Source organism: Phragmites australis, chromosome 7, assembly GCF_958298935.1.
Source record: "Phragmites australis chromosome 7, lpPhrAust1.1, whole genome shotgun sequence".
NCBI classification, from domain to species: domain Eukaryota; kingdom Viridiplantae; phylum Streptophyta; class Magnoliopsida; order Poales; family Poaceae; genus Phragmites; species Phragmites australis.
The window spans coordinates 15,314,504-15,329,138 of record NC_084927.1 but is presented as its reverse complement, the minus strand read 5'-3'; the positions used below and the strand labels follow the sequence as shown (position 1 = coordinate 15,329,138).

General features: G+C 41.1%; 1 protein-coding gene across 1 annotated transcript; it reads right to left on the bottom strand.

Annotated features, from left to right (window-relative positions):
• Positions 1 to 6: 6 nt before the first annotated feature.
• LOC133924017 (FACT complex subunit SPT16-like) lies at positions 7 to 6,022 on the bottom strand. Its single transcript, XM_062369371.1, has 2 exons — positions 5,778 to 6,022; positions 7 to 3,591 (listed from the first exon to the last, which is right to left on the bottom strand). Exon 2 carries the CDS (start codon positions 3,557 to 3,559, stop codon positions 392 to 394), a length of 3,168 nt encoding a protein of 1,055 aa, XP_062225355.1. The 5' UTR covers positions 3,560 to 3,591; positions 5,778 to 6,022; the 3' UTR covers positions 7 to 391.
• Between the last annotated feature and the right edge of the window lie 8,613 nt (positions 6,023 to 14,635).

Sequence of the window (14,635 nt, the reverse complement as noted above, 5' to 3'; positions counted from 1 at the left end):
ACGAGAAATGGAACTACTGGCGCACCAGCATCTCATGTACGGTTCAGTCAGTACCAACAACTGCCAGCATAAATATTATACAATCTGGAGGTTCTACCACTACGGAGGTTCAACAATGAGTCGACTTAGATTTCCCCAATGACGTAAGTTCAAGATTCATTTCATCCACTACGGAGTTCACCAACCAAAGTTCACCTGTCACTTTTCACCTAAATGGAGTAAGCTAATGCAGAGAGAAAGAGAGAGAGAGAGAGAGAGAGAGAGAGAGTACCAAGAGAATCTAGAGGGGTAACAAACAACACTCCCTGCTTGCTACTACAGCCATACCCTGCCTCCCGGAAGGGAGGTTCTGTTCACGAAGGAACCACCACCCCAGCAACTGCGGTGCAGTTCACCTGAACTTTGGCTTCTTGGAGGGCGGTGCTCCCTTGAAGCTGCTGCGCTCCGGTGCGCGAGACTTGCTGAAGGTCTTCACCTTGCGGCGTCTCCTCTCTTCTTCGCTGTCGGACTCGGCGCCATTCTCCCGGTCAGCGTTGCTTGCCTCGCGTTCCAGCTCCTCCCAGGTCTTGCCCTTCTCCTCCTCCGAGTCTTCATCAGACTCCTGGTTATCCTCATCTGATTCTACCAAGGACTCCCTGTCGGAGTCCTCATCTTCTGATTCAGACTCAGGTTCAGCATCAGAAGGCTCGTAACCCTGATCTGATTCCTCCGTTTCCTCAGTCTCAGAGTCACTTGCCTCCATGTTCAAGAACTCCCAGCCACCATCGTCAATGAACTTTTGAGGATCATCGATGATGGTTTTCAGAATAGGACGCCAGTTCAGGTTCAGCCTGCTCTCGTAGTACTTGAGGTCAGTTGTGTCCAGCCACTCCTTTATTGCATCAAGCGATGTCGAAGGAATGGAATCAATGCGGAGAACATCCTTCTTGAAGTCCTTGAACACGATAGCCATGTCAAAATTCTTCGTTCCAAAGCCCACCCTCTCCAGATTAACAATCTCTATCTCACTCAAGCTCACCACCAGGAAGGGAGTCTCAATCAGCTCAACCAAACAAGTAGAAGTTGGAATGATGAAAGCTGAAGCTTTATACGGAACCCCATGAAACCCAAGCTCTCTAAGGGGGACATCAAACTCCAGATCCATCCCTTTGAACTGTGGCTGCGACCAGTGGTCATTAACCTTGTTCACAAAGTTCTGGAAATCCATGTTTATTCTGTTCTTTCGATCCCTCTCACGCTGCTCCTCTTCAATCTCATCAGGATCAAGCGCTGACCTCCTACTGCCACCAACAGTCTGGACAACATCCATCACTTCAACATAAAACTGGACATCCTTTGTCTTCTTGTTTCCAACCATGATATGATTGTGCAAATGGAAATGGAGGAGGGTAATCATTTCTTTTTCTGCAGGCTGGAAAAACGCATGCTTTATATTACCATACATAATGTCCACACGCTCATCAGCCCTTGAAGTAGAGTACCTTAAACCATTGAAATGTGCTTCAAGGCTTCCTGTAAGCTTTCTCCCACGACCACCAAATGCAGGCCGTATCCACACATCAGAAAGTCTCATCATCTTTGTTTTGTTGTTTGACACCTGTAGTTTCTCCTGAGTAACAAGGGTTGCCCTTTCAGCTCTCTCTGACTCCCTTGAAGCAACTTGCCTCCTCAATGTTTTGATATGCTGAACAACTTCACTGCTATGCCGTGGATCTTTCGAGCGGAATGTAATTTCTTTCAAGTAGATAGCACCTTGAGAATTCAGCTTGTTATCATTTGAGAATGGCATGCCAGGCACGTTGAAGAAAATGCGGATAGTGCAGGTGCGGTTGTCCTGGTGGCTTGTCACACTCTTAATGGTAGAAACATGGAAAGGAACCATGCTGCCATAAATAGGTAGGAGGACAGCTTCATTCTTCTGATCTACTTGGATCACCAATTCTCTTGCATATGGTACATCATTAACATTCTTGTATGCAACAAGCTCATTTGAATCCCTTGAGTGACCACGTCCATCACCAGAACCAGAACCACCCCCAGCAAGCCTTCTAGCAGTCTCTTCATTCTTTTGACGAGCAAGCTCAGCCTGGTGCTGTCTCCGGAGCTCTTCCTTGGACATCTCCTGGTTGTCTGACCTGAGTGTTGCCTTCGTTGGCACCACCTCTACGGTTTTCGCCTCCACCTTTACCACAGGAACATCTTCCTCATCTTCATTGAACGAATATGCAACATCCTTAACAGCCTTAGAGCAAGGTGCTGTTAAAATCTCATGTCCTTTTTCACTAACTAAAACCGTATCAGCTAATAACAACGAAAACTGCTTTGTCTTCTCATTGGTGGTTTCTGCCTGGACATTATGCAAACCAAGGGAGACATTGAAAATCATGCCCTGTTTTATCTGACGATCATTCTTGGGATTCAGATTTAAGCCAGATTCTCGGAATTCAAGACCTATTCCAGTTCCAGCTGACTTTGTTAGATGAGGAAGTAGTTCAGGGGCATCCCTCTCAATCACTGCCACTGCAGCATGATAAACCACACTCATCTGATTGCCTGGTTTCAATGCTTCTACAGCAGCTTCATGAGCTTTCAAAAGGGTCTCGTATGCCTTACTCTGTGTAGGGGTAGCATCTATCAAATATGTTCGGGCAACATTTGAACAATAGCTACCGTATTTGGACCCAATTGCACAGATGATAACACTTGCCGAATCATAATAGAGATAGTCATCGTTGCTAGAGGCACCAGGCTTGAGATCAAACTTCCCCCCACTTTGAAAGACAGGAGGATAGCATATATCAACGTTTTCAGCCTTCAACTTTACCTTGACCTTGAGAGGATCAAGAATAGCCTTCTCTGTATCATCCATCAATGAAGAGTGCGAGATTTTTTTCTCCTCATCAATAACCTTCTCCAACTTTGGAACCACAAAATTTTTTAGTACAGATGAAGTTAAGTAAGCAGCCTTTTTCACACAAGTGATCTCTGTGGAATCCTTCACAGCAAAAAGCTCAGAGAAGCCATTTGTTACATCTGTAAGTTGTACAGACGACCCAGATAACTTGTCCGCCCATGTTTCAAGAAAATTACCCTCAGGTGCCTCTTTTGCAATGTGCCCAACAATCGCATTGCCTGATTTTGACTGATTACGAACTGCATGCAATATGTCATCCATCAAATCGGCACCATCCCCATTCTTAGCTTTCACATGCAAGACAATGTCAGCACCAACAGCCTCATTTGCAGCCTTCTTGAGGGTCCCAATGAGATTTGCTTTTTTCTGGCTGCATAAGAAATGTATCTGCTTGTGCATAAAGACAATAATAGTTTCTGGAAATTCATATCCAAGCAACCAGATATCCAGAGCTGAGGATTTCAAATAACGAAGATCCTCAGAAGGAGGTGGGGTAGCAATGGCAATAGCATCAGAAGAACCCCAAAGATTAGACTTGTGTTCTTTCCAATGGTCATAGAATACCTTCAGCCGCTTACTGAAGTTCTCTAGATTGATTGTATAGGCTCCAGATCCCACAGGATGTACCTTTGCATTATCAGCCATCTTTATCAAGAAGCCCACATTAACTTAGCCAACTGCAGAAAAGTCGATTTGATCCAATGTTAGTCTACTGAAATCGTTTCAAAATTACTAGTACCAGAAAATAATGCTATGAAAGTATGAGCATGAAGAAAATATTTGAAAGCCAGGACAAAAATTCGTACAGACAAAAAGTACAAAGCAATAATACAGAATGCCAAATTGTCAATGCTTATCATAATATTTTTCCCTGAGAACAAGGCTTGCAAGCAGCTTCAATTGTTATGAATTTGCTATTGTTACAACAATCAATCACCCAAACAACAGAGTCACATTGATTAATTTCTTTTAACATAAATCAAACAAATATTTCCGTAGCCCATAATTGCAATCTCAAAAGTATATCAACTGCTACAGGTTAGTTCATATAGGGGGATCAGGACCCAAATCCTTAGGATTTACTTCACCCAAATGGGCCCTAAGAGGACTATGAAACCATGAATAAAATAATAGTTTCATCCATTAAAAATAAAAAACAGATAAAAGGCCTCATTGCCCCAAATTGATGTCACTAACAATCATTGTGGTAGTCTAGTAACATTGGATTTTCAAAATCTTCAGTCATCACACATAATGTTGCCATGTTTCCCAATGAAAAAGTCATCCTAATCACAGTTACAAACCAAGGCTTTTCAATGGCCTGTCAAATTCAGTCCTAGATGAGCTCATAGGATCAAAAACTAATGATGGAGGGATAAACTTTATAAAAATAAACAGCAAACCATACAACCCCGTATTTTGTTATCATAATGATAATGTTCATACAAACATATTTTGTCACAATATGTAGCCATTTCCAAGTTATAATACAATAATGTGAAAAAAAATTAGTAAATGTTGCTGGGGTTTGGTGGAACCACGCACATGATATAACACCAATGCAATATATATGAGAAACTGAGAATTGATTTACTGTCAGTAATAGATGTATAGCAGGCACCAAAAACGACAACAAAGAGTAGTTCGTGGTCAGCGGTGGACATCACAGAATCACATCATCTTTCCCTGGCAGTTTCAGTTGAATGAAGAAATATCCGGAAATTATGTAGTGCATTTCCTATTTGATTCCCCAATATCAAAAACACAAATTCACTAATTTATTATAGAAACAAAAAACAACAAGTGAACTTCCAAAGTCTTCTCTACCTACTTGTGCATATAGTCATTTTGATGTCCTAGACACGCACCTTCAAAACATTATAACTCTTAAGCGTGACAGGTAACTAATGGACTACAGCCCTTGGATTCCTTACTTCAATAAACATCCAAAAATATGGTGGTAAAAAATGCTTCACGTGTGCATTTCCGCAATCCAGTGTTTAGGCACTGATGAATGAACAATCATAACACGGACATCAAAACCATATTTAATAAAGTAACGGCGAACAAACAACAAAACATGTCATGCAGTTTCCTTAAAAAGATTTCTAGTGTTTGTAATTACATATTTCCTGTCAAATCAACCATACATGTCACTTAAGGTAACCGCTACTTACAGCACCGCACACCTTACCAAATCAAAAAGGACGGTGTTTATCTTGCAGCGAGAACTCTTACAGATTTGTCTACAAATAGGAGACACACAGTGAGCGGCCTGGCCCACCAAATCCAGCAGGCTTGCTCCCGGCAAATATCGGATCTAACATGCACCTTTTTCTACAAACAATACGACACCGGTGAGCCGCCCCACCCTGCCAAATCCGGCAGGCACGCTCCCGCCAAATATCGGATCTAACATGCACCTCCTTGCACCAAGAAAAAATTCTCCACCCTCAGAGAACATGTATCGCTGCAGAACCTTGAACAAATGGGGCCATTCTTAACAGCCCTAGGAGCAAGCATCGCATACAGGGTTAAGGGAAATGGCTGCAGTTTCCCCATTCTACACCGTCAGCTGGTTCTACGGTCGCTTGTACGCACGGCCTACCACCCTATCCAGCGGCTGACGCGCCCTGACGCCCCACGCCATGGGAGGCACCGGCTGAACCGAAGTCCCCAAAAAATTGGATTTTGACGCAACCACTGCCACGAAACGCAACAGGCAAATCCACAACAAACCGGACGGATTGGAGCACCCATCCCGGAAGCGAGGGTTCGGACTCGACGGATCATGGCGTGAAAGAGATCCGCGGAAACAAAATCGAGCAACGCGTACAAGCAAGCACGGTTAGGGTTTCCTTACCCGACGGCACGGGGGGGGGGGGGGTGGGGACGAGAGGAGCCGCGACGCGCGCTCCCAGCGGAAGGGAAGGAGAGGGCACCCGGACGGAGGCGGGGCGCGAGGCTTCGGAGTAAGGGCTGCAAGGCAGAATGCGCCGGCTCGTCGGTGGTCGCCTCGGCGTCGGCTCACCGCCGCCAGCGAAGGGGGGAGAGAGGGGAGGAGGAGGAGGAGGAGGGCGATGGCTTTTGGTTAGGGCTGAGTGCGGGAGTGTATTTGGAGAGATGGATGGCTGGGGCCTGCGCTGAGATATGTGCTCCTCCTCCTCGCATCACCGTTTGTTCAGATCCAGTGGCGTGGTTCAGAGCTCCACGCCACGCGTCCTCGATCATTGCAAGCGCGACGTCTCCTCGCCCGGCTTCCGAAGCCATGAGACGATTTCGGGCCACCAATGTTTAATATCACATCTATTTTTATTTAGATGTCACTATTTTTTACTATAGTAATTTTGATTTATATTTTTTCTAAAAAATTATGAATATTTAAAAATATATAATACTAATAAAGTATATTTTATGTCTAATCTCATGATACGAAAGTTTTAGGTATCTATAAATTTTTTATAGAAAAAATATGAATTCAAAATTACTACAGTAAAAAAATTAGTGATGCGAGAGTGAACAAAGTATACATTATTTTCTTAGTCTAATCAGAAAATAATATGAAAACCAAACATATCTTCTATTCACAAGACAACATGAGGGCAACCACCAGGGCCGGTCCTGGTTATTTGGTGGCCCGGGGCGAAAGAAAAGTGGAGGCCCATACGACCTTAGTAAAACCTTTTATTTCAACTGGAAGCACACTATAATCTAAAAAAAAAAAACTGGAAACACACTAATAAAACCTTTTATCTCAATTAGAAGCTAATTTTTAGTACATCACAAGGACATGAACTATTATTTGATTAACAATTTAGTTGCTCAACAATATTAGTAGCACTAGAGAACTATAATATGATACTAGAACAGAACAATTTTGGAGCCCAATGAAACATAATTATTTTCATGCTTAACACAAATCACAAAACACTTCCAGACGTGAAAACTCTCACCGAGACATTTCCAGTTTCTCAATCCACTAGCCTTAAAGAATTCTTGCATTATTTATATTCGAAAAGTATACAACAAATAGAAAAATATTTTATTCAACATGTTAAGAATCAAAGATTTTCTTAGGGAAGACAAAAATTTCGATGGCTTATACTAGAACCTGACAGCCGTGCCAAGGCGAGAAACTCACGCGAAGAGAACATTGGAGATCTTTAGACATTATAAAAAGAAAGAAAGAAAAGTTAAAAGGGTTTCGATCTAACTAAACTCACCTCCTCTTTTTTATCTATAAAAACTAAACTCACCTCCTTGATTGATTTGTGCACCAGACGACCATGAAAACCACATGAAACAACAGCAGGTAGTAGTTCTTTCATCAGGAACTGGGACTAGAGGAGGGGTCGAGGGGAACAAGGAACGAGGCGGAGGGGCACTTCGATGTCTAGAATAGAATTTTCTGTTTATTACGTGACTTGATTGCAGCCCATGCCTTCTCAGTGCCTCCCTTAATTACTGTTGTGGACTCGTGGGCTTATGCCTTGGGCATTAGTTGGGCTTCAGAAGTTCTCTAGTTCGGATCATTTGCTGGCAGGTAGCCCAAATACAGCTACACAGACTACTTGCAACGGTATGACTAGTGCATATACTTGGGACGGGCCCCCAAACTTTTGGGGCCTAGGGCGGTCGCCCCACTTGCCCTGCCCCAGGGCCGGCCCTGGCAACCACGTTCTATAGATTGGTGTACTCACTACACAAAACTCCATGAGCTAAGTGACGAAACGCGAAGATCGGAGGTGTCGAAGATAGCAATTCGGCTTATCATCTACTCATTTAGTTTTAAGAAATATCATTTTATGTCCTTTCCCTATTTGGTTGGGTTTTGTGTTTTCTTCGTGCTGCGGATTCCATACTGTCGCATGGACTAGACGGTCAAAACAATGTATTGTCCAACTTAGATCAAGAACTTAGATACTTAGGTCCAATGTTTGGCACAGACCAAGGGATAGAATGAGGAAAATGGAGGTATGTCTAAGATGGCTAGGGTTGAACAGGTGGAACGCCAAGCCTGGCTCAGTGAAGTCATTTCACATGGATGGAATATAAGTAGAGGATCAATAAATGGTATTTCGTGGATCTATATAGCTTTGCAGTGGTATAGTATGAAATAACAAGCTTTTGGTGTGGTATAAATGAAAGGCCAACCAGCGCGTGGCTCATCGACAAGGCGCATGAGAGTGTCTCTATCAGTCGGGAGTTCAAACCTCGAATTCGCACCTCTCATCGTAAAGATCTCTAAAAAAACCGGGTAAAGAGGACATGTTAAAAAAAATTGACAACCTTTGGAGTGGCACCACGAATTTAACTAGCTTTCCAAATGTTACTTATGATTTTTTTTTTCTTTTGTGGTAATACCTTCCAAAAGCAGATTGAGAAGCCTACTTGTTATTAGGCTCGAGCAAAACTCAAATAATAAGCTCAAGCTCAATATAATAGAATAGCCAGGGTTTTTACACTAGTTCTGCTAAGTAATATGATCTCATCTCGATTAAGAAGTGCATTGTCAGAAAAAGCATAAAAGTAAACATGAAATCCACACAAAATAACCATTTACTTTTAGGAAATACTAGTTTCTGTCCTTGCTCCATGTGGTTGGATTTTGCATTTTCTTCAGCCGTGCGGACGACTTTCGTGCCATCGCATGGGCCAGGCGGGTCGAAATAATGCATTCGCTAACTTAGGTCAAGAACTTAGCTGCCAAGATATACTTACATAAAAAACAGATAAAAAATATAAAATTATCGTAATACGATAATTCATTTATTACTAGTAATAACTCATCACTTATAACTGATCATAAATAACTCATCACTTATAATTGATCATAAATGACAAATCAAGTTATGACTCGTTATTAATGAACAACTCATCAATGATGATCATCTTAAAGAGTCATTAGTGACGAGTCAAGTTGTGACCTATTACTAATAACTAATTTGATAAAATAGAGTAGATAAAGAAATTTTAATTAATCAATCATTAGATGTATTAGTTAATCGGTTTTCTATTGTAACTTAATTTTTCTTATATAATAATATTTTTTATTTTCTTTTATTTTTCTCTTATTTTTTTCTCATCTCAGCAGCATAGGATATGAATAATTATATATTTCTACTCAAATTTGATGTAAGAGGTGACGGCTATGGATACAAATGTGCGTTTCAAAAATGATGCCGAAATTTCAAGGGGGGAGAACTCAATCTTTCAGGCTATTTTTGGCCTCGAAAAATTCATTGAACCTGATAAAGTCGAGGAGAAATGGATATAACTTTTTCTGTAGATGTCTATAGAGTGAAAAAAACGTCAAAATAAGAATGCGTATGTAAAAATTATGCCCGCTTTACAGAAGACGCTTCGGATCATCTATTTGGTATCATGGTCATAGGTGATAACAAGAATGTATTGTTCTAAGGTATATCAAGATTCAGTCTCTGATTCATATTTCGAAACAATCAGGACTTTTTGGAGATTAAGGATCATAATAGTGACCCGTCACATAATCAGTCAAGGTTATGACCCATCACCTATGACCTTCGGCAATGAAGATTAAAAGGATAAAATATGCGCTTCATACACAATAACATGATAGCTGAGGTGGTAAAGGGGTACGCGTGTGAGGAAAGGTCGCATGTTCGATTCCTATAGAATGTAAAGACTTAAAGCGGTCTAAAAAATGATGTGACTTGTGGGACATATGTGATGAGCCCTATATTGGGTGGCTCAAGTGAATTTTTTTTAACCTTTTTCGTGTAAAAAATACGAAAAAGTCATAAGTGATAGGTCAATATTATGACCCATTACTGACGTCACTGAACATAAGTGACGAGTTATATGACCTTCATAAGTGACGAGTCAGCTACGTATGACTGAATTGGTAACATGTTTTAACTCGTCACCAATGACGACTCATCAGTTACACGTTTAAAGTGATAGGTATGTGACCCATCACTAATAACGATTATTATCCGTCACCCATAATCTTTTTTTATGTAGTGGTACTTAGGTCCAGGGCTCCTTACTGGTGTCAAAATGGTATCACGACCTAGGGTTAGGGCTGAGGAGAATTGAGGCGTCTCTTTATCTAAGTTGGCTAGGATGCATTAGTGTGATTAAGCCTGGCTTAATAAGAACAGTGATATTATTTCGTGGTGGTTAGAACCTGAGTAGAGGATCCATAGATGGTAGTTCGCGGATCTAGGTAGCTTTGGAGTTGTATAGTATGAAATAGTAACCTTCACTACATGAAAAACAAATAAAGGAGATACTATATAAGTGATGGATCGTCAGAACCTGTCACTTAAGAACATTTAGTGATGGGTCATCACTTATGTCGCATCGGATTGGGACCAGACCATAAGTTACCCGTCACTAATGATATTAGTAACAGATCAAGTTGTGACCCATCACTAATGACCAACCCATCGGTGATAGGTCATCCTAAACTAATCATTAGTGACAGATCATATTATAACCCATCACTTATGACTTATCATCAGTGACGGGTCTCCCTAGGTCAGTCATAAGTGACAGATGATATTACGACCTGTCATTAATGACAAGTCATAAGTGACAGGTCTAATGACTCATCTCTGTTATTAGATATTGTACAGAAAGCTTATGATTTGCCATTTAAAGATTCAAACCAAAAGAGGCAAATATCATATTTTCTAATTATATACAAACCAACGAGTGGTTTAGAACCTTGATCATCCAAATTTGTATAAATATTTTATGAATTTTTTAATATCTCATGCAAATAATTGTAATTTGATAGGTGACCCGGAATGCCTTTGGTAAAACAGGCATAATTTTTTCATATAGACTCCGATTTTGATATTTTTTGACTCTACAGATATCTACAGGAAAAGTTACATCTGTTGCTCATTGACTATGTTAGTTTTGGCAATTTTTAGGCCAAATTTGGCCTGAAAGATTGAGTTTTCGCCCCTCCTGAAGTGGTCAGAACTCGTCACCAATGATAAGTCATAAATGACGAGTCATGTTACGACTCGTCACTGATGACCTCATTGGTGATGAGTCAGAACTCGTCACCAATGACTAGTCATTAGTGACGTATTCGAGGTGACCCATGACAGTTATCACGTGTCACCTATGACTTTTTTTCATGTAGTGCTTTTGGAGTGATATAGTGTAAAATGATAACTTTTGGAGTGACACCGTGAGCTTATTAACTAGTCTTCACTACTATAGAACAAGCTATCACTATCGGTTCAAACTGGCATCACTACCGATTTTAAAACTAGTAGTGAATTAGCAATAGGGATAATAATGGATTATCACTACTGACTTATGAACCGACAATGATAGTAGGATTATAACTGCCGATTCTAGCCTTGAACTGACAGTGATAATCCATCCACGTGTGCAAAAAATACTCTATCAGAAACTCTTTAGTATTAGGATATATTTAAGTTTGATCTCACACTTTAAGACAAAGACCCCATGCCAAAATATTCATGGTAGATTATTTTATAGCTACATGAATGGCGAAATGTTCCTGCATGGCACACTGATCCACATGCTCAAGCTTGATCCTAATTTGAAACTACAAAATAACAAACAGGAACGAATGTTGCAAAGTTGATGTACTAGGATCTCTTTGGGTTGGGATCTAGGCTTGTAGTATTGCACCATACGTCAAAGAGCTCTTGGAACAACCGCCTTGCACCATCCGTTTTATATCTTGTTTTATATGAGTGACAATAGTACATATAAATGAATGGAAAAAACACAATCATCTTAAAGCAAATATATTTTTTTGCCACTCATTCAGATTTGCCTATTACCACAATCATGAACACTCAACTTGCTATTCATTTGGTTTGGGAAATAGAGATGGGGAGATGGGGAGACGGGCTTGGGAGATGGGGAGGCAGGGCTATGGGCTCGGTAGATGGCTCAGGCTTAGAGAAACGGGGGCAGGCATGAGGTGGCTCGGGCTCGGAGGACGTGGAAGACAGGCCCAAGGGGTAGAGGCAGCTGAAGTGGGGACGATGACCATCGCGCCACTTCGACCGCCACTACCCCTCAGGAGAGGCTTCTAAAGATTGAGAGCGAAGTGAGATGGGGAGCAGACTAATGGGACGTGCTCAGAACTTATATTAGCATTATCACTACTGGTTTGGAATATTAACCGATAGTGATAATAACTAGGACTGTCGATTCGTATTCGCTCTATTATTGCTCCGTCGGTGAGCATATGAATCGGCAATGATAATCCTTATCACTGTCGGTTTGGAATACGAGCCAATAGAGATAAGGATTATCACTATCGATTCCTATTGGATCAATTATTGCTCTATCATTGAGCTTTTGAATCGGCTGCGATAGTTGATATCACTACCAGTTTGTCATACATATTACTACCAGTTCTTAACGGCTCACGATTAGATCTGTTGGTTTAGCTTATGAACCATTAGCGATACCTTAGTTATTTCCAATTTGGGAGTGAAAGGAGGGCAGGGATGACCCTTTCTATGGTAGTGCTTTCAAAATGATATATATATTTTTTCCTTTTATTGTGGTACCTTCGTAAAGCCGATTAAGAAGGATAAGGTAGCACTACTACATAAACTCTCTTCACTGCCGGCTAATAAACCCCCTTCCCTTCACTGTTGGTTTTCTAGCCGGCAGTGGGCAATAGGCAGTGATAGTCGGGGACTATCACTGTCGCCCCAGGGTGCTGGTAGTGAAGGGGATTATCATTATAGGCTCAAGGTTTTAGCCGACATTGATGCCCGTGGAGTCACTGCCAGCTAGTGGTTTTGGTCGGCAGTGATCCCTGGGGAATCAAGGGGTAGAACCCTGACCTTTAGCCAGCAGTGCTTTCCCCCCGCTCTCTCTCTCCTCCCTCCCACTCTCTCTCCTATCTCTCTCTCCCTCTCAATACATGCATACAATGAGACATATTTAATCAAGTAAACATATATACATAAATTGAGAAATATGGTGTCATCTGAACGTATATACATTGTTAATGTTTCTGGTAGACTTCCTCTTTATTGCATACTCTCTACTAGAAGGTATGGTGTCATTTGATTGTCCCTCACACGACGATGACACAATCGATTCATGAAACTTTCCATTTGGGTTGCTAACATGTTCAATGAAGAACCCGATGATCTGTTCTTGAATATCATGTATTTCCATAGGGAGTATCGCACTTGTGCAGTGTTTGAAGCGTTGTATTTGAAGAATCAAAATAATTAGTACTTGAACATTTATAGAAATTGAAAAAGAATGCATCAATATGTAATTTCATACCTTAACATCATTAAACATGACAGCGTCTCCGTCTCCACTGAATATGTGCATAAAACTAAGAATATAGAACCCGCAGAGATTGTTGCTGGGTGGCTGCCTCATACACTTCAAGAGGAAAGGATTTGTCAGTGGAATGAATTGAACTTTTTTATTTAGTAGGAAATGCAAGACATGAATATTTCCTACGTACCGGAAAGTCGGTTTTTATATCATACTGCTTCTTGTATGGAAAGTAGACAATATTCTTTTTGCAGTATCTTGTGTATGCCCTGTACATGAATATGAATTCCAATTAAACTTAGATGCAATCGATGTGAAGATTAAATGATCAAGTTTACCTGTTTAGCATGTCGATGAGGTCTTTGTAAGTTGACTTATCTCTCTTTTGTGAGTCCAGGACAATAATCTTGCTTAAGTATGGGTGGATGATAAGGAGGATATGTCACACCCGGTTTTAAAGGCCAAAACCAGATGCGATTTATGTGTGCTCAAGATGTTCAACACACATAAGGACGTCACAGGTGAAGTAACAAAAGCAATACTTTTATTAAATAACCGTTTAACTCTTACAGCAATTGACATATATTATCTTTTATGAAGATATCTGCAGCGGCACAGAAGCACTAGTACCCAACGACACCGCAGGCAACTGACTGGGAGACACGCGCCTAGAACATTACAACCTCGTCTTGATAGTCTTCAATATCTTCACTCACTAAGCAGCAACACACATATCGCATGGTGTAGCAAAAATAGCAAGTGTGAGCACTTGACGTGCTCAACAAGTGTGGGAAAGATAATGATATGCAGGCTTATATCAAGAATAGGCTAACACATGGTATATTTGCGTAAATGCGAGTAATGAAAAGATATTTGGACTCAAAAAGCATACAATTATTAAGTAAATGTAACCCATACAGTCCAACAATCAGCATACAAGGCTCCCCACCTTGCATACCATAACCGTCTAGTACTCCATGTACTATAACCAAAACCACAACCATCTAGTACTCCATGTACCAGAACCATAACCATAACCATAACCCACTAATCATGTGAGGATCCAAGTCTCTCATAACCATGAGCACGGCTGTTATAACAGTTTTTTACACTCTGCAGAGGTTGTCCAGCTTTCCTCACGAGTCAGTGAATTCCATGTTACCGTGTTTGCAAGACACTTAGCACACGCTAGTGGTGTGCCGCCAGGAGATCACTAGGAAGCATTGACCATTGATTAGGTCTTGGTACTCCAACAAATACCAGCCAGGTATCTAATCAATATGCTAAGCCTTACCTATATCGGCCTCGTGGTTGGTACGGTAATTTTTGAGTTGTCGCTCCACGAACCAGTCCTTATATGTGACACTTGGGCAATGACTCTCCAACTATCCAACATCCAATTGGGAAATAACCAACCTAACATCTCTG